This window comes from Musa acuminata, chromosome BXJ2-2 (assembly GCF_036884655.1).
Source record: "Musa acuminata AAA Group cultivar baxijiao chromosome BXJ2-2, Cavendish_Baxijiao_AAA, whole genome shotgun sequence".
Taxonomy (NCBI): domain Eukaryota; kingdom Viridiplantae; phylum Streptophyta; class Magnoliopsida; order Zingiberales; family Musaceae; genus Musa; species Musa acuminata.
Genome location: NC_088339.1, coordinates 23,154,716 through 23,175,758, shown reverse-complemented (window position 1 = coordinate 23,175,758; position 21,043 = coordinate 23,154,716). Strand labels below are relative to the sequence as shown.

Here is a 21,043-nt window from a genome sequence, read left to right as displayed (position 1 = left end):
AAAACAATCCGTGCGGGGAAGGAGGAAGCGATTTTACCGATAGGTGGCGGTGCTCCCCTCGAGGAAGGGCGCCGCGGGCCACCGACAGGTCAGCAGGTAAAACAAGGCAAGCGGCGGGGCCCGCCAATTTTGGGGTCGGGAAGGAGTATAAAAGGCAGCGTCGGAGTTCGCTCCACTTCACCATAAGGGGAAGTTTCCCTTCTCTCTCTCCTCTTGCCGCTTCGCATCTCCTCTGTGAAGTTGAGGGAGGGAGTGAGCGAGAGGGAGAGATCGCTCGTGCGCGAGGGCTTTGGGTAATGGTGGCTTCTTCGACGTCGTAGGGTTTCTTCTCGTGGGGAGGTTGTTGTTGTAGCGTTTCTCCTCGTGGTCGGTGCGCGTACGTCGTGGTAGGAGGAGAGATGGCCGGGGACAAGGCGATCAGCTTGGAAGAGATCAAGAACGAGACCGTGGATCTGGTGAGCGACTCTTACTCCCCCTCTTCTCTCTCTCGGTGGTTCGGTCGGTAGCTTTCGGTGCCATTTTAGGTCGTATATGGGCGATTTACAGAGCTTTTGATCTTTTTCTCTCTGTTTCTTTCCCTGCAACGATTAGATGATGTTTCCTTGCTTCTGATTACGAAGAAGGATTTCTTTCTCATTTCTGCAGATCTGTTGTTATCGTAAGGTTACTCTCCGTATTCGACCGTATTAATGAATTTGTTTGACTTAATATTCTATTTCAGATTCCGACAAACTCTCAACGATATGTTTTATTTATTATCATCTTTGCATCGATTTTCCCCCCTTTTTTATGTCTTTCCAAACATACGTCATTTGAGTTCATATAGTTTGAAATCTTGTATCCGCTCTTGTGTTCTTCCTTTGAGATTTCCAATTTCTTCTCCTCCTTCGATCAAGACACGAAAATACGGTAATATTTGTTAAGATTTCATGGTTTGATTTCACTTCTGGGACTCTTCTCTCACTCTTTGAATAAATTAGTAAGATAAAAAGAGAACTTTCACTGTTACTCTGCTGCGCCTCGTTTGGAATCCGGAGATTTCAAGTACTCCAGTTCGTTCTAGACAGTCCGCTCGTCCATCTCTGCGCTTACACCTTTGAACTCACGTGTCAGTGCTAATTGCGGTTCCCAATTATATTCGGGCGAATTTTTAGAAAAAAAATCTAAAGTTTTCGTAGAGTATCGTAATTTTAAATTCCTTTCAGATATTATTTTTTTGAATGATCATCCTATCCTTGGTATCTCCCTTCACCTCGTTGGCCGCCACCCTTCGCCCCACCGATTGCCTTTCTTATCACGTACGTCTTCGTGTACGGCTAGCTCTGTTGGTTGCCCCGTCCCCTCTCCTTTCTTATCGCCAGTGTTTCTGTGCACGAGGTGGCTCTGTCGATCGCTCCCCTCCTCATCAGGGCTGGTCTCATTGGCTGCCTGTGCCTTCGCACATAGGTTGTCTCGTCGGTCACTTTTCCCCGCGCACAGCGCCTTGTGTTTGGCGAGGGCTGCTAGGACTAGTGTGGGCGCCCACACCCGTGCCTGCGACCCGTCGTGGTGGCGATGTCGGTCCCGCGAATGTAGGGATAAAATAGTTTTTTTATGTGATTAATACAGAATTTTTTAAGTTAAAACGTTCAGTAAAAAAAATTCAAACTTGATTTTTTCCGAGAATTCGCCCAATATCTTGGAAATAATCTCTTTTCTTGTTCTCGAGATATGATCTTACCCGACTCCCCGTTCGATCCTCGATCAACGTTATGTTCTTTGTTTCGTACGTAGAAAGCCACCGTCCCACAATTAACATGATGGGCCATTATTTGAGATTATTCTTTTTTGGAGGTCTGAAATGGACGATTCCGTGGAGTCGTTTACAGTTCCGTATCGGTCAGGTTTAGAGGGTCTGGAATAGATAGGTAAATTAAGAGGCTTTCTGCTGTTGGATGACGCGATTTTGTCTTGAGAACTTTTGCCAAAAAATTATTACGGAAAATTCACTTTTTTTTTTTGTTTTGGATCTTTTGTTTCGATTTTGGTCGATGACTTCTTTTCCTTCGATCTCAGGAACGGATTCCGGTCGACGAGGTTTTCGAGCAGCTGAAATGTACGAGGGAAGGTCTCTCGTCAGCGGAAGGAGCCAACCGGCTTCAAATCTTTGGCCCCAACAAACTCGAAGAGAAAAAGGTCGAAATTTTACTCTCTGCTATTGAGTTCATGTTCCTCGAACTGAGAGCTGAACGAGTTTTCTCTGATCTGCAGGAGAGCAAAATCCTCAAGTTTTTGGGCTTCATGTGGAATCCCCTTTCGTGGGTGATGGAGATGGCCGCTGTCATGGCCATCGCCTTGGCCAACGGTGGTGGGAAGCCCCCCGACTGGCAAGACTTCGTCGGGATCGTCGTGTTGCTCGTGATCAACTCCACCATCAGTTTCATCGAAGAGAACAACGCAGGCAATGCTGCGGCCGCCCTAATGGCTGGTCTCGCCCCGAAAACAAAGGTATGGACTGGTTTGAAAAGACGACCTTTTTACATATGATGCTAACGTAATGAGCTCTCTCTGGTTTTTCTTCTCGTTCATCCATCCTGTTGATTTGACGGCTGCAGGTGCTCAGAGATGGCCGATGGAGTGAAGAGGACGCAGCCATTCTGGTTCCTGGTGACATTATCAGCATTAAACTCGGAGATATCGTCCCCGCTGATGCGCGCCTCCTCGACGGGGATCCTCTAAAGATCGACCAGTCTGCGTTGACCGGAGAGTCGCTCCCCGTCACTAAGAATCCAGGAGACGAGGTGTTCTCTGGGTCGACATGCAAACAGGGCGAGATCGAGGCTGTTGTCATTGCCACCGGTGTGCACACTTTCTTCGGAAAGGCAGCCCACCTCGTCGACAGTACAAACCAGGTTGGCCATTTCCAGAAGGTCCTCACGGCCATCGGTAACTTCTGCATCTGCTCCATCGCGGTGGGAATGATCGTCGAGATAATCGTCATGTACCCGATCCAGCATAGAAGATACAGGGATGGGATCGACAATCTCTTGGTTCTCTTGATCGGCGGTATACCGATCGCTATGCCCACCGTCCTGTCGGTGACCATGGCTATTGGGTCGCACAGGCTATCCGAGCAAGGTGCCATCACAAAGAGGATGACCGCAATAGAGGAGATGGCTGGCATGGACGTTCTCTGCAGTGACAAGACCGGCACACTGACGCTTAACAAACTGAGCGTTGACAAGAACCTCATTGAGGTCTTTGCGAAGGGTGTGGATAAGGAGTATGTGGTCTTGTTGGCAGCAAGAGCCTCGAGGACGGAGAATCAGGATGCTATCGATGCAGCCATGGTCGGGATGCTTGCAGACCCAAAGGAGGTCAGTCGATGGATGTGGTTGATGTGTCTACTGCTCACACTTTCTAGTTGACTATGCTGGTTTTGACCTCTACTGTCTAATGTACAGGCGAGGGCAGGTATAAGGGAAGTACATTTTCTCCCCTTCAACCCTGTCGACAAAAGAACTGCTCTTACCTATATTGATGCTAATGGCTCCTGGCATCGTGTGAGCAAAGGTGCTCCAGAGCAGGTAATTGGTTCTTGGTATCGTCTTTTTAGCCTTTGCTTCTCAAAGTAATCTTATTGGTTCTATGATTAACTTCTCCAATCGGATTAGATCGTTACCCTCTGCAACTGCAAGGAAGATGTCAGGAAGAAGGTTCATGCTATTATTGACAAGTTTGCTGAACGTGGGTTGCGATCACTAGCTGTTGCAAGACAGGTCTACTTTTTCTTCCGGCTATTCAAAATGACATCGGAGTCGATTCCGCAAGACTCACAACAAATTTTTGCCTGTGCTGCAGGAAGTTCCAGAGAGGCACAAGGAGAGCCCAGGGGCGCCATGGCAATTCGTTGGACTGTTACCTCTATTTGATCCCCCAAGGCATGACAGTGCAGAAACAATTCGCAGAGCTCTCAACCTTGGTGTCAATGTGAAGATGATTACTGGTATCTACTATTTCTTGATTATCATTATATCAACTTGTTTAGGATACTTCTCCTAACATAATTGTTCTATCCTCAGGTGATCAACTCGCTATAGCCAAGGAGACAGGTCGAAGGCTTGGAATGGGAACCAATATGTACCCTTCCTCTTCATTGCTTGGCCAAAATAAAGATGCATCAATTGCTGCACTTCCCGTAGATGAACTGATAGAGAAGGCAGATGGGTTTGCAGGAGTATTTCCGGGTAGGCTTGACCATTTCATTTTTACCGGAATGACAGTTGTGATTCTCGATCTCGGGCAACATATCAATCTTCTTTCATCCTGAACAGAACACAAGTATGAAATTGTGAAGAAGTTGCAGGAGCGGAAGCACATTTGTGGAATGACGGGGGATGGAGTTAATGATGCCCCTGCCTTGAAGAAAGCTGATATTGGAATTGCCGTTGCTGATGCCACAGATGCCGCTAGAGGTGCTTCTGACATTGTCCTGACCGAGCCTGGGCTCAGCGTGATCATCAGTGCTGTGCTCACCAGCCGAGCTATTTTCCAGAGGATGAAGAACTACACAGTCTGTACCGATCAATCAATGATATAGCACCTTTAATTCTCATCGTGGTTTTTACATCACTCTGACTTGGCTTTATGATCTTGTTCCCCTGCAGATTTATGCCGTCTCCATCACAATTCGTATTGTGGTAAGTATTTTACATTGCCACCATGGAGCATGTAATTTTTCGTTTTCCTGATTCATTATGTCCTTCTCTTTATGTTTGGTTCTGATTAGCTCTAAATCCTTGCAGCTCGGTTTTATGCTTATTGCACTAATATGGAAATTTGACTTCTCACCTTTCATGGTTTTGATCATTGCCATTCTAAATGATGGTAAGTTTAGACGACAATCATAGCTTGTTTCATTCTCTTCTTGTTTCTTATCAGAATTTCTGTTGCCATTTTGGTATTACAGGTACAATCATGACAATCTCCAAGGACCGCGTGAAGCCATCTCCAATGCCAGATAGTTGGAAGCTGAAAGAGATATTTGCTACTGGCATTGTTTTTGGCAGTTATTTGGCGTTGATGACTGTTATTTTCTTCTGGGCCATGAAAGAAACTGACTTCTTCTCTGTAAGTAATCTTCTTCATCCTCGTCTCACTTGAGAATAAAATGATGAATAAAGTTTTATTATAGCTATGCATAAGTATGCAATGTGAAATTTGCTTCTGATACAACAGTCACTGGAAATAAATGGTAAGTATAACATGATCTTTTGGTATATCTTGGCAGGATAAGTTTAAGGTGAGATCGCTGAGGCATAGTGAAGATGAGATGATGTCGGCTTTGTACCTCCAAGTCAGTATCGTTAGCCAGGCACTTATTTTCGTCACTCGATCACGCGGCTGGTGTTTTATTGAACGCCCTGGGCTTCTCTTAGTCACCGCTTTCATAATTGCTCAGCTTGTAAGTTTTTATTTTTTTCCATGTAGCTTTTTTCAGAACATTAATCTCTTAGCCATTCGTGATTTCTGAGCATGTAGTGCTCTTTTTTGCTCTTAATGCCTTTGTCATCAATCTGCTTTTAGGTTCATATTCTAAGATGTATCTTTTGATGCCTTTGTACAAGGATTATATCTTACTGCGCAGCCTTTTTTGTCACAAGATGTATCTTAAGATTCCTTAGTGTGAAATCATATTTTCTTTGATTGAGGAGCACCATGTGTAGTATAGCAATAAGGGGAAAAGTGCAGCTTGCACAAGCTGGGGACTAAACCCCAAACCTCTCTCTCTCTCTCTCTCTCTGAGGAAGGAGGTGCAGAATTTTCCACCTTGCATGAGAGGCCAAAGAAAGCTTTGATACTTGTGTGTGATGCAAATGCATCATATTCTAAATGTATTATTTTCTGGAACCAATTCTGATCATCCGCGTGTCTGAACTCCTTGCAGGTTGCAACTCTTTTAGCTGTCTATGCTAACTGGGGCTTTGCAAGGATCAAAGGAATCGGCTGGGGATGGGCTGGAGTTATCTGGCTTTACAGCATCGTTTTCTTCTTCCCTCTTGACTGGTTCAAGTTCGCTATCCGCTACGTTCTCAGTGGAAAAGCTTGGGATAACCTCCTCGAGAACAAGGTACTAAAATTTCTCGATTTGTATTTGAAGCTGCTGTTTAATCTATATTGTGTCCCTTCGTTGTTGCCAAACTCGTCCAAATTTGCAGACCGCCTTCACTACCAAGAAGGATTACGGTCGGGAAGAGAGGGAAGCTCAGTGGGCTATGGCACAGAGAACTCTGCATGGACTCCAACCCCCTGACACTGCCAACCTCTTCCCAGAGAAGAGCAGCTACCGAGAACTTTCAGAGATTGCTGAGCAAGCCAAACGGCGAGCTGAGATTGCAAGGTACGAGCATGTGCAGAGTAAGAGAGTCGGAAAACCTCGGCATGATGCTGACGCCTCCCATGTTCATGGTCATTTGCAGGCTGCGTGAACTGCACACTCTAAAGGGACACGTGGAATCGGTGTTCAAGCTCAAAGGGCTTGACATCGACAACATCCAGCAGCATTACACAGTATAAGAACCCTACCTGGAGAGCGTCGAATGATGCGAAACGTGCAGATGGAAGCAGGCGTTCTTAGCGTGCGTAGGTCGGAAGAGGAAGATCCTTCATTCATCATGCAGTTGTTGTACTCGTTTTCGCTTTCGAACAATCTCCAACTGATGTAACCCATGGAAATGGCGTTGCTGTTTGTCAAGATGCAGATATAGATGCAATAATCCAAATCTGCTTCTCTTTTCTGCTTCTGTCACAATCAATCATATGGTTTTCAATTTTATGGAATGATTAAAGTATTTTAGATTAATATACAACACGTAAATATAATTCAATTATTTGGGCTTTGGTTATGGGATGTCGGGTTAATAATGCTATTTTACTAGTGGCAGCCTATTGGGCCATGAAATGGACCAGACTGAGGGCTTCCGTGCGATCTCACATTTCTCCAGTGAACGCTAATCCTGGTGTCTTGCTGCCGAGGTATATATATATATATTTATATCGTTTGATATACATTTGTCTTTGATGTTTAAATCTAATTTATAAGGACTGTAAAAATTTTGATATACAACTTATTAGTATTCAATATGACATGAATATCAATTCAGTCCCATAAAGTTAATTACATAGAAAGCTTATTCAATTAATTGTTATATCATGTTTTGTTGATTTAATATTATATGTATGATACACTCTCTCATAAAGAAAAAAATATTTGATGTCTCGATGGGTGGTGGATTTATGGTAATGAGAAGAACATAAGACGACGAAAGCAAGGCCCATGCGTCGAATCGGTTTGCTACCTTCAAACACTACGTGTCTGGGTCCACGTGTGATGCAAACGTGTCGAGCCCGCATGAATAGCAAATCCAAAAGCCGACTAACAAATGATGACAACATTATTACTCAAATCTATAATATTATCAAAGATTGCCACACTACAATGAAAAGATCTCATTCCTAACAATTTTTTTTAACCATAAGTATTTAGATTTATCATTAAAAAATAATTTGATAACAAGATTATCATTGAATAAAAATTTAATAAACAAACTATAATTTATCATTAAATCCTTAAATTTTGGATATTAGTGACCATATTATTACCGTTGTTATCATTAAACTTTTTAATTTATGATAAAAAAAATTTATATTGTGATAAATAATATTTTAGTTGATAATAATTTTTCGCTTATATATATATATATGTATATATATATATATATATATATATATATATGAATTATGATCTGTACCGTAGATTATGAACGATCTGAGACTTGTTAAATCCTACGACTGATATTAAATCTGTTCGATCTAAACCCCAACGGAGGAATCGAATCTCCAAGCCCTTAGCACGAAGAGACGATCTCTGCTTCTGCAGCCAGCGACTCTCTCCAAAGATATGATTCGCGACGGTTGGTGATCGACGCCCCAACACCTCCCCCTTACGCTCTCTCGATCTCTTCCCTCCTCCCTTTCCCCCTGTGCTTTCCCCACTTCCCTTCTATCATCTCCCTTTCCTAACAACTGACGCTACTCCTTTCACCGGCAGCACAACCCCTTTCTTCTTCTCCTTTTCCTGTCTTTCTCAGGCAGTCCCTCCCTCCCTCCCTTCCTCAACCGCCACCGCTTCATGGCTTTACTATCTTGTACTTTGTATGGATTACGTTGCATTTCATCCTTTATTTATGTGCATATAGCGTTCGAGTGTTCTATGTTTGCCAACAACTTTGTATGGACTCTGTTGCCAATAGCTTGGTGGTGGATAGCTTGACCGTCAATAAGCAGATTCGGGTCAAGAACAGTAGCTGTAAGTTTAAAGCATTGATTCCTTTCTGCTCCATCTCTTCTTCTTGCTTGTTTCATCTTAGATCAGATTGGTTGGACTTCAGAGTAGACATGTGTATGGGTGATAGAATGTTTATGAGTGATAGAATGTTTATGACAAGTTACAATCTTGATGCAATTTAAACTTCTCTAACTGATGGGAGAACTGATATTGTTGTTCTAGAAAACACTTATGTTAGATTTAATAATATGTTCATTAGATCTTAATGTCACTTTGAATGGCATGTGAGAGTATTGAAACTACTTGTTTCGAGTGTCTTAGATGTTAATTATACTAGACCATGCTTGATGTTGACTGATGTTGCATTAGATGTTAATACAATATCATTACACTTGTCTTTCTCTCTGATATTTACTTCTCCATTGGTAATTCGGTGTTCTTGTAAACTGATTTTTATGTTGTGTTGTGACTCTTATGCCCCCTCACGCTGAATTGTTTGATGTCACTGCCATTGCTCCATAAATTTTGTGCACTTTTAATGCATGATACTATTTTCTATATTATTACCCTAGTAAGAAGTATTAGTCCTTGTTCTCAACATCAACAGAAATTAAGTTGGACTGAATTTTTGTTTTCTAGATCTTTAGCATCGTAAGATAAGTAATTAGTGCACTGTATATCAATGGACAGATACAAGCACACCGGCATGCAATCATTTGGTTGATGCAAATTGATGTTCTCTTTTTTCTTCAAATCATTGTTACTATATTTAAGGAGTTTTAATTGTCGCATGAAGTTTGGATCAAATGGCTGGAATTTGATGATGCTTCTCCTGTTTAACACTTGTTTTATTTGTGTAAAACCACGATTGTCCAGTGCTCTTTGTTGGAGAGCTTTTAGAGCCTAGAATCTGGACAACCTATTGGAACAAGAGGACATTGTTACTAACTTATGTTGGCATGCATTGGATGCTTTGTTTCTCAAATTGCTTGTAAAATGGTATCAAAACTTTCTGGTGACGTGCAGTTAATAGGTTGTCCAGATACCATTGCTTGTAAAATGGTATCTTCCTGAAATTTTCTACCAATCCATGCGGTTAATAGTAAAATAGGTTGCTTTAACTTCAGTTTCAATTTAACACTATTGCTAAGATATTTTTCTTTTTTTATATTTTCATTATTCATCTTAGTGTGCATGAAGTTCTATTATTATTTTTTTATAATTTGTTTCTTACTATTCATATTTTATATGCATGAAAATTTTGTATTGTGCAATGGGACACGCTTCATGATCCGAAAGTTATGAACTATTGAAGATGAAGAGGCAAGATTCTTTTTTGTATTAACACACTAAAAAGGAAGAACAAACACATTGGTAGAGAACAATCCAAGAAAATAATGGGCTAGTCACTGGAATTGGTGTTTCTTCAATGCATCTTATGCCTAACCATTCACTATAAATGGTCATTATTGTTTGTGGACTCTCATACAAAACTTTTTGTTAAGTTTTAGATCAGACGTAAGATTTGCTACTTCTTAATTGCTCGTTTTATCTGTAATCGTTTATTAAATATTTTATTTAATAATAATGTAATCGTTTTCATTAAGTTCATCATTCATTATAATCAATTTTTTCATTTATTATAGTCTAAATATTTTGATTTTTTATTCTAAACAAATTATTATTATTAAATATTTTATTTAATATCATTAAAATTCTTCATTATGGTCCAAACATTACATATTTGAATTAATTATTGAACGTTATGAGTTGATGATAATAAATGTTCTTGATGTGAGAACATCTATATAAACGAGAGTTTTGATCCTTGGGCTCAACATCTCTTTTAAGTTTAAAGGATTTCCTACCCGAGAGTTCTGAGTCGAGAAGTGCCAAAACTCAAAAAGAAACCGTTGCTGAAATTCTTAATAACAATGGTTGGAGGTACGTAATTTTGTTTCCGCATTAGTTTTTTCTTGTGTTTTTGTTATAATGGTTTAGAAACATATTTTGGTATCAAAATTTTTAACGGTTGGTATCAGAGCCAATTGACCTTTGCCTTAATACGAAAGAGTTTTTAGTTTTATATCATGAATATGATTTGATTTTGGTTTCTTTTTGAAACTTATTGATATATTTCATGTTGAAAATCTTGATGATATAACATTTTAATATTTGGAGTCGATAAAATACTTGCATTATATATGCATATTTGGTTATATTAATTTATGCTTATGAGTCAATTTTATATGTCTAAAATGTCTAGTAATCCATATAATCTTAATTAATTAGGAATTAACCATAACATTCTTAATTAATTAAAATTATATATAAAGTTAAAATAAGGATTACATAAGTAAGTAGACATCGACTTATTATATTCAATATAATAATTATTATCCCATAGGATCTTTTATTATATTCATATAATTAATCAGGATAAAATATTATATTATTTTCATAATTTACCTACGGGAATTATGAATTGGAATATAATTTGATAGTTTTATCATAAAGACTATTTGAATCTATTTGAATTAAAAATTTAACCCATATACAATTTTTATGTTATTAGATTCATATTTTTGGTATATTTTACATTGGTAAAACATGTAATTTAAACTATTAAGCCTCAAATTTTGATATAAACATGTTTGATTTTATGCGGTTTATCAAACTGTTAATTTCTCTGATATTCGATGTGACATTCCCGAACTTAGTGGTGATAACTATAAGATATTGAAGGAGAGGATTCTTCTCCATTTACGGTGGATGGATATTGATTATGCTATTAGGAAAAACAAACTATCTACAATCACTAATACCAGCACTCCAACTGAGGTCGCATTATATGAGCGATGGGAGCGATCCAATCGGCTCAGCGTAATGTTTATTAAAACTAAAGACAACTGCTAGCATACGTGGTTCTGTTGACCAACATAAGAAGGTTTGAGACTTGCTACGAGCTATCGATAAGCAATTCGTCACTTTAGAAAAGGCACTAGCAAGTACCCTAATAATGAAATTCTCATCCATTAGACTCACCAACATAAAGGGTGTGTATGAGCATATAATGCAAATACGAGATATTACGGCTCAACTTAAGAAGCTCGAGATTAATATGTCAGAATCTTTCCTGGTGCACTATATTATGAACACCCTTCCATCTCAATACGAGCCTTTTAAGATTTTATACAATACACATAAGGACAAATGGTCAATCAATGAATTAATGACCATGTGTGTTCAAGAAGAAGAGAGGTTAGTGATGGAACTAGGTGAGAGTGTACTGGTGGTAACCACTCACGGAAAGAATAAAACTGACAAAAAAATCAAGCCAATCAGAAAGCTCATCAGTAACGAAAAGGTAAAATATCACCCCAAGCTGATATCAAGAAAGAAGCAAAGTGTTTCTTTTGTAAAAGAAAGTGACACATGAAGAAGGAATACACAAAATTTCAACAATGACTTGAAAAGAAAGGTAAATCAACATCGTTTATGTGTTATTAATCTAATATGGTTAATGTTAATATTAACACTTGGTGGATTGACTCTAGATCAACAATCCATATTGCAAACTCTTTGTAGAGTATGCAAAACCTAGGAAAGCCAATGGGAAGTGAGCAAAGCATCTTATCAAGTAATAAGATGGGCTTACATGTGGAGGTAATTGGAATATGCATTTTAACTTTAAGTAGTGGTTTTGTTTTAAAATTAGAAAGGACCTTTTATGTAACAAGTTTCTCACGAAACTTAATTTTTTTTTCCAGACTCGTACCAATTGGATATTCCTTTAATTTTCAAGACACATCATTTCGTTTATTATATAAATCTGATTGTGTTGGGAAAAATATTTTGTCTGATGGTCTTTATCGTATTTTCTTACAAAATGATGACACTCAAAGTTTAATGCATGTTCACGCTGGCATTAAAATGTGTAATATTAGTGAGGACTCCTCTATGTTATGACATCAGAGATTAGGACATATCTCTATAGAGAGAATTAAGAGATTAGTTAATGATACGATACTTAGTACTCTTGATTTTATTAATTTTAAGACTTGTGTGGATTGTATTAAGGGAAAGTAGACCAATAAGTCCAAAAAAGGTGCTCATAGGAGTTCAGACATATTAGATATCATTCATACTGATATATATTGTCTAGACATTAACACACATGGTCAGAAATACTTCATCTATGATTATTCATGATATATATATATATGGTTCATAACAAAAATGAAGCATTGGATGCCTTCAAAATCTTTAAGGCTGAAGTTAAAAATCAATATGATAAAAAAATTAAAATTGTGAGATTAGATAGATGTGAAGAATATTATGGTAGATATACTGAAAATGAATAAGCACCTAATCATTTTGCTAAGTTTCTTCAAGAACATGGGATTGTTGTCCAATACACTATGCCTGGTTATCCAAACCAGAATTGTGTTGCAGAAAGAAGAAACCGAACATTATTAGACATGGTGCAGAGTATGCTTAGCAACTTCAATCTTCCTAAGTTCTTGTGGATTGAAGCACTAAAAACGGTTGTGTAAATATTAAACCAAGTTTCAACCAAAGCTGTCCAAAAGACACCATTTGAATTATGGAAAGGTTTGTGACGTATACGCATTTAGGGATGTCCGTCTAAGGTCATGATATATAATGCTAGTCATATATGCCCTATAAGCCAATCACGTGAGTGATGACACGTGTGACTTGACATGCAGTCTTTTTGCTTATTATATTTTGGCATTTATCATTTTATATTGCTTATTGCATATATGCATGTATATATTATGATGTCCTTAGATCTGTGCAATGAGAATCGGATCGTGATGAGATCATGATAATGAGATCGATTCGTCTTTAAATACATGTCCTAAATAATCCCGATCATAGGTTACTCGAGAGGGACATCGAGATAACTGGACAGATCGGTGTGCTGTATACTTGTCCATATGATGGATGCAGCTAGTCTCATAGCTGCTCGTGTGGGGACACTAAGGATACAATACAAGTGCTCCAATGAGTTCATTGATTGATCTGTTTATAGAATGCTGGATGGTTGATAATGCCTTATTATCATACAGCGATTTCATAGTCTCAGTGGTGTATCTGGTCCTTAGACTTGAGACACCAAGGATGTCCTATATGAATGATCCACTCTTTAATACCCGGACTTATAGGTTTGGATGTCTTAGATCCAGCACAACCGGTCATCGGGAGTGGTAGTCAACCTTATGAGGGTTATTGAGTGTCGATAGTGGATCATCTACTCTCGGTGTCATGAGAGGAATATCCCATGTGTTTTTGTTCAGACAAATCCTTAGCCAAGGTCATTCGGATTGAGAGAGAAAGAGTTCTCCAAGAGAATCCGATTAGAGCGAGACTCGAGTAGAAACCGTATGGGTCTGACAACACCATGCCTGGTATATAGTCTCTTTGATATTAGATAGATGAGAGACTATAGGAAAACGGTAATTGAGGATAGATAGGTCCAATAGATTGGATTTCCTTGTATCGTTTGGGGACTGCGACGTAGTGGCCTAGTACATCCGCAGTCGATGTGTCGAGTGAATTATGGAGATAATAATTCACTAAGCCAGAAGGAGTTCTGACAGGTATGACTCACGGCCAGCTTGATATTGGGCCTAGAGGGTCACACATATATGGTAGGCATTACGATGAGTAGAGGTTCAGATATGAGAGATCCGTCGGAGCACCTATTTTATTGGATATCCAATAAACCTATGAATTATTGGATCGTATGGATGAGATCTAATAAGTACCCATAAGAGATTATTGGATAGAGATCCACTAATCTAATATGCTTGGGTAGTTAGATGAAGATCCAATACCCAATATTGTAAGATCTATTAGGGTTAAGTTGATAGAGAACCTCTATAAATAGGAGAGAATCAATGGTTCATAGGCTATAGAGCCTTTTACTTGTCTCTCCTATTCTTCTCCCCTTCTCCACCTCAAAGTAGGCCTGTAGTTTTGAGGCGCATCATCGCAGTCCTGTTGTGTGGATTACCGCTAAAGAGGAGGGTGCTTGACCTCCTTCACCTCTCCTAGAGATCTGTAGTGATTCAAGGATATACGATCTCCCTAGGCAACATAATATATCTCACACGTGATTTTCTATTTCGCGGATTTTGCACACCAATCTTCGCACAACGACGAACATATCTTTGGGAATTGAGAATTGTGTATTTTGTTCTTCCGCTACGCATGTGATGTCGCCCCCAAGATTTTCCAACAGTGGTATCAAAGCTTATGACTTCGTTAAGAATAAAGATGAGCCTTGTGTGTACAGGAAGGTAAGTGGGAGCGCTATCACATTCTTGGTGTTATATGTGGATAACATCCTGATCGTTTGGAATGATATAGGAATGCTATCAACAGTAAATGCTTGGTTATCTAGACACTTCTTCATGAAGGACTTAAGGGAAGCATCCTATATCTTAGGGATTCAGATCTATAGAGATAGATCCAAGAGGATGCTTGGCTTTTCCTAATCTAGGTACATAGACACTATTGTCAAAAGGTTTGACATGAAAAATTTCAAGAAAAGTCTCGTACCGATGAAACATGAGATATCGCTTTTAGGAGTATCTCCCCAAAGACTCCTGAAGAAAGGGCGAACATGGATAGGATACTTTATGCCTCAGCTATAGGGTCTATCATGTATGTCATGCTATGTACCAGGCCTAATATAGCACATGCTCTGAGTGTCACGAGCAGGTATCAGGCGGATCCAAGCTTAGAGCATTGGAAAGTAGTAAAGTGTAACCTTAAGTATTTGAGAAGGACTAAATATCTTTTACTAGTATATAGAGGTAGTAGCCTCAAGGTTGAAAGCTTACACGGACTCGAGTTTTCAGTCTGATGTCGATGATAGCATGTCGAATTCGAGGTATGTGTACACCTTGAATGGAGGAGCAGTGTGTTGGAAGAGTTTCAAGCAAGATACTATTGTTGACTCGACCTCAAAGGCGGAGTACATTGCTATAGTAGATGCAGTAAAAGAGGGAGTCTAGATGAAGAAGTGTGACAACTATGAGGCGATTGCTCAAATAAGGGAACCCAGGTCTCATCAGAAGTTTTATGAGGAGGTTCTAGCTTATTAGAGAGATCGTGACCCGAGGAGATATAGCAATGGAAAGAGTTCCATCCGAAAATAACATTGTAGATCCATTGACAAAGCCGTTGTCTCATATTGTCTTTGAGCGTCACAGGAGTCTGATGAGGATCAAGCACAAAGGTGATTTACTTTAGGTCAAGTGGGAGATTGCTAGTCATATGTGCCCTACAAGCCAATCACGTGAGTGATAGCACGTGTGACTTGACACGTAGTCTTTTTGCTTATTATATTTTGGTATTTATCACTTTATATTGCTTATTGCATATATGCATGTATATATTATGATATTCATTGATCTATGCAATTGGAATCGGATCGTGATGAGATCACGATAATGAGATCGATTTGCCTTTAAACACAGATCCTAAATAATCCCGGTCATAGTTGCTCGAGAGGGACATCGAGATAACCACAGAGATTGGTGTGCTGTATACCCGTCCATATAATGGATGTAGTTGGTCTCATAGCTGCTCGTGTGAGGATACTAGGGATACAGTACAGATGCTCATTGGAGAATGAGTTCGCTGATTGATTCGCTTACGGAATGCTGGATGGTTGATGATGTCTTATTTGTCAGACAGCGATTCTGTAGTTCTAGCAGTGTATTTGGTCCTTAGACTTGAGACACCAATGATGTCCTGTATGAGTGATCCACTCTTTAATACTGGACTTATAGGTTTGGATGTCCTAGATCTAGCACAGCCGGTCATCGGGAGTAGCAATCAACCTTACGAGGGCTATTGTGTGTCGATAGATAATCATCCACTCTCAGTCTCATGAGAGGAATATCTCATATGTTCTTGCTCAAACAAATTCCTGATTAGGGTCATTCAGATTAAGAGAGAAAGAGTTTTCCAAGAGAATCCGATTAGAGTGAGACTCGAATAGAAATCGTATGGGTCTGACAACAGCATGCCCAATATATGGTCTCTGGGATATTAGATGGATGAGGGATTATAGGTACATGGTAACTGAGGACATATATGTCTAATAGATTGGATTCCCCTGTATCGTCTGGAGACTGCGACGTAGTGGCCTAGTACGTCCGTAGTCGATGAATCGAGTGAATTATTATGAAGATAATAATTCACTAAGCCAAAAGGAGTTCTGACATGTATGACTTAAGACTAGCTCGATATTGAGCCTAGAGGGTCACACACATATGGTATGGTAGGCATTGCGATGAGTAGAGGTTCGGATATGAAATATCCGTCGAAGCCCCTATCTTATTAAATATCCAATAAATCTATGAATTATTAGATAGAGATCCACTAATTTAATAGGCTTTGGTAGTTGAATACCCAATATGGTAAGATCCATTAGGGTTAAGTTGATAAGAGACCTTTATAAATAGGAGGGAATCAGTGATTCATAAGCTAGAGTCTTTTGCTTGCCTCTCCTATTCTCCTCCCCCTCTCCACCTTAGAGCAGGCTTGAAGTTTTGAGTTGCGTCATCGTAGCTCTACTGTGTGGATCACCGTTGGAGAGGAGAACGCTTGACCTCCTTCACCCTCTCCTAGAGATCTATAGAGATTCAGGGATATACGATCTCCTAGGTAACACAATATATCTAACACGTGATTTTCTACTTCGCGGATTTTGCGCACCAATTTTCGCACGATGACGAACATATATTTGGGAATTGAGGATTTTGTTTTCTGTTTTTCCGCTGCGCATGTGATGTCGCCTCCAAGATTTCCCAACATATAATCCACAAGAGAAGAAATTGGACTCGAGGACTATTAGTGAGTATTTTATTGCATATGTCAAAAAGCTCAAATGTTGTAGATTCTATTGTCCATCTCACACAACTAGGATTATGGAATCAAGAAATGCTAAATTTCTTGAGGATGACATGATAAGTGAGAGTGATCAATTCAGGAATATAGTTTCTGCACATGATCATATATAATCTCAACCTTCCACATCAAATGATAGATTGTTTATAGTTCATAGATCGAGCAGTTCAAGAATTACAACAAGCTTCTGAACAACAGGATGAACCACAAGTTCCTCAAGGAAACATTGGTACAACATTAAGAAAATCTACTAGAAATAAAAAAATCAATAATTCCTAGTGATTATGTTATATATCTACAAGAATCTGACTATAATATTGGAGTAAAAAATGATCATGAAACCTTTTCACAAGCCATGAGTTACAACAAATCAAATTTGTGGTATGATGCCATGAAAGAAGAGATGAATTTCATGATGAGCAATGGAGTTTGGGATCTTGTAGAGTTGGCTAATGAAGCAAAGGCTATTGGCTGCAAATGGGTCTTTAAAACTAAGAAAGATTTATTATACAACATTGAAAGATACAAGGCAAGACTTGTTACAAAAGGATTTATTCAAAGGGAGAGAATCGATTATACGAAGACGTTTTTTCTTGTATCTAAGAAAAATTCTCTTCGTATCATTTTGGCATTGGTTGCTCATTTTGACATTGAGTTGCAATAAATGGATGTGAAAATAACATTTCTTAATGAATATATAGAGAAATAGGTTTATATGAAACAACATGAAGGTTTCTTCTCTAGTGTTGGTAAACACTTGGTTTGTAAACTTAAAAAGTTTATATACGGTTTAAAACAAGCCCCTGCCAATGGTATTTTAAATTCTATAAGTGATTTCTTCATTCGGATTTGTTGAAAATCTCATGGATCAATGCATATACCAGAATGTCAGTGGGAATAAAATATGTTTCTTTGTTTTATACGTAGATGATATTGTGCTTGCAACCAACGATAAGGGTTTGTAGCATGAGGTGAAACAATTCTTTTCTAAAAATTTTGACATGAAGGATATGGGTGAAGCATCTTATGTTATTGGTATTAAGATCCATAGAGATAGACCTCGATGTATTTTAGGTTTATCACAAGAAACCTATATCAATAAACTTTTAGAAATATTTCAGATGAAGGATTGTTTACCAAGTGTTGCTCCCATTGTGAAAGGTGATAGGTTTAATTTGAATCAATGCCCAAAGAACAACCTTGAAAGGGAATCAATGAAAAACATCTCATATGCTTATGTCGTAGGAAGCCTTATACATGCTCAGGTCTGTACTAGACCTTATATTGCATTTGGTGGAGCTATTTCTTGGAGAAGCTTTACGCATACCTTGACTATTGCTTTTACCATAAAAGTTGAGTTTGTCTCTTGTTTTGAGGCTACTTCATATGGTGTATGGCTTAAAAGTTTCATTTCTGGGCTTAGAATCATAGATTCTATTTCTAGGCTATTAAAAATTTTCTACGATAATTCATCTTCTATCTTTATGACTAAAAATAATAAAAGTCGAAGTAAACACATCAACATTAAGTATTTAGCCATAAAAGAATGTGTAAAAGAAAAGAAAATGATCATTGAGCATATTAGCACTGAATTAATGATTGCTGATCTTGACTAAAGGCATGTCATCTCTAAAATTCAAGAATCATATAGAGAAAATAGGATTTACTTTCACTTTATAATTATATTGAAACTCTTATACGTACAGCACAGATATAGATTTTTTTTGGATCTGATCTACTTGGTGAACTCTATCAGCCAAGCATAAATAGATATGTAAGTGGCTTTGAATCCTACGAACCCTGCTTCTTTCGCCAGTGCCTCTAACTCATACTGTGTCCTCTCTCTTCCTCCAGTGTACGTCATCATTCCTATGTCCAGTTCAAAGATGCCTTGCGAGTTTGAGTATTGCTCCGGACTCATGGGAAGTAGGTATTCCACTAGTATCACCTTCCCTTTCTTTGGAAGTGCCTTCCAACAGTTCTTCAGTATTCTGGCGCACTGCTCGTCAGTCCAGTCGTGAAGAATCCACTGCAATTGCATCTCATGTTTTTTATATTTTAGTGATGATAGGATGCTAAACCTATTGCAAATTGATGATGATGAGTTCCTCATGAGGGGGGAGGACTACGATGACGATGATGTTCGTGTCATGTGAACATAGATAGCATACGTCTCAAGTTATTTCGAGTGTGTTTGCTTTTATAAGCAAGCTTCGATTGTTGGATATTATGTCTCATGTGATTTCCAAGAGTGTTTTTTTAATAGCTACGATCTCAAACATCGAAATGTAATTAACAAGTAACCTTCATGAAGATGGCGTCTCCTCCACTCGGAACGCTCTCAAACATGTCGCCACTGACGTGCTCTACACCTGAAGTCGATGCATCCCAAGTATGTTAGTCTACCTACTAGGTAGGCACTGTAATAGTACCATGTGTCATATAAATGGCGGACGACCTGGGTAGGGTGGTGCGCCGGATATGACGTGAGGGAGATCGAAGTTGATGCCCTTGATGTGCTGATGCCCCGAGGTGATCAAGTGGAGCGTGGCGCCGGTCCCGCCGCCGACGTCGACGAGCACTTTGACGTCGTCGAAGCCGCGGTAGGTCTCCAGCAGTTGCTTAATCAAGATGGTGGAGTGGTTCCTCATGCTGTCATTGAACAGCTTGTTGTACCGTGGATCTTTGCCGTGGTGCTCGAACGCCGTCATCCCGTGAGCCTTCTTGAACGGGATGCCGCCCTCCAACACCGCATCCTTCAAGTAGTAACTGCGAACGTTGACCAAACAAAACCAATCAACTGCGCATTCCTTAATTCTACAAGAGAAGAAAAATACGTGAATGTTGTTGTTGTTGCCTCCTTAGATTACCAGCTCTCCATGGTGATCTTATCATGCATCAACAAGGTAAAAGCGGCCATGGACACGCCGTCCTCGTTCCTGGTCAAGTACTTGCAGACAGGCGCCGCACCGTACTTGCAGGCGGGGCGGCCATCGACGCCGCTGGCCTCGACAGACCAACTGAGGATGCCGTTGGCGGCGAGCAAGCGGAGCATCCGGTCCACCATATCGGTCGCCTGAGGGTTTTCGGTGGGCAGCCCCGCCGCGATGTCAGCGGGGCTCAGCATGGCGCCGGGGCCGGCCTTGACGATGGTCTCGAGGAGCTCCAGCTCGATGGCTACTTTAAGAGTCAAGGGAAGGCAGTAGCCCATGGCGAGCCTCATGGCGAACCTGCGCGCTTCCTCCTCCTCCTCCTCTGCGGTCAGCTGCAGCACGTCCTTGGCGGCCTGCATATTGCCGGCTGGAGTGGCTTATAAGTTGGGAGACGAGAAAGAGTAACAGAGGAAGGGTATAGTCCTTGAATGTGAAACCGGGGAGGAGGAGGTCTATCTTTATACCGTGCAAACCCCTCTGCTACAACAACCTCAATTGAATCCATACCATAATTAGATTAGATGGCAACCTCGGTCGAGTATAAGATGACGGGCAACGCACACTCATCTACGCCTTAATACGGCATATATCCAACCCGTGGTCGAAAAATTGTGTTTCGAGGGCATGACAGTGACAGCATGTTCTAGTCATCGATATGTTTCTGCATGATGTTTACCACGAGATATGACATGGAACCAAACCGGGGTTTGTGATCTCCCAAATCCCTCCTCCGAGCAGCATATTACCAATCCTACCTTTCACCATCGTAGCATGGGAATGGTTGAAATTTTCCAACATAAGCCAACACCATTCCTTGTAAGACGTCAGATCCAAT

At 39.8% G+C, this 21,043-nt stretch overlaps 2 protein-coding genes across 2 annotated transcripts; one reads left to right on the top strand and one right to left on the bottom strand.

Moving 5' to 3' along the window:
• Nucleotides 1-200: 200 nt before the first annotated feature.
• LOC135605412 (plasma membrane ATPase-like) lies at nucleotides 201-6,774 on the top strand. The gene is made up of 16 exons (XM_065095467.1): nucleotides 201-455; nucleotides 2,056-2,175; nucleotides 2,251-2,487; nucleotides 2,595-3,356; nucleotides 3,444-3,566; nucleotides 3,654-3,758; nucleotides 3,841-3,985; nucleotides 4,062-4,226; nucleotides 4,314-4,552; nucleotides 4,647-4,679; nucleotides 4,785-4,866; nucleotides 4,949-5,109; nucleotides 5,270-5,443; nucleotides 5,927-6,109; nucleotides 6,198-6,379; nucleotides 6,459-6,774. The coding sequence occupies exons 1-16, from the start codon at nucleotides 399-401 to the stop codon at nucleotides 6,553-6,555; spliced, it is 2,865 nt and encodes a 954-aa protein (XP_064951539.1). The 5' UTR covers nucleotides 201-398; the 3' UTR covers nucleotides 6,556-6,774.
• A 12,236-nt stretch (nucleotides 6,775-19,010) lies between these two features.
• Nucleotides 19,011-20,567, bottom strand: LOC135604953 (tricetin 3',4',5'-O-trimethyltransferase-like). Its single transcript, XM_065094604.1, has 4 exons — nucleotides 20,146-20,567; nucleotides 19,734-20,044; nucleotides 19,580-19,647; nucleotides 19,011-19,304 (listed from the first exon to the last, which is right to left on the bottom strand). The coding sequence occupies exons 1-4, from the start codon at nucleotides 20,565-20,567 to the stop codon at nucleotides 19,011-19,013; spliced, it is 1,095 nt and encodes a 364-aa protein (XP_064950676.1).
• Nucleotides 20,568-21,043: the final 476 nt, after the last annotated feature.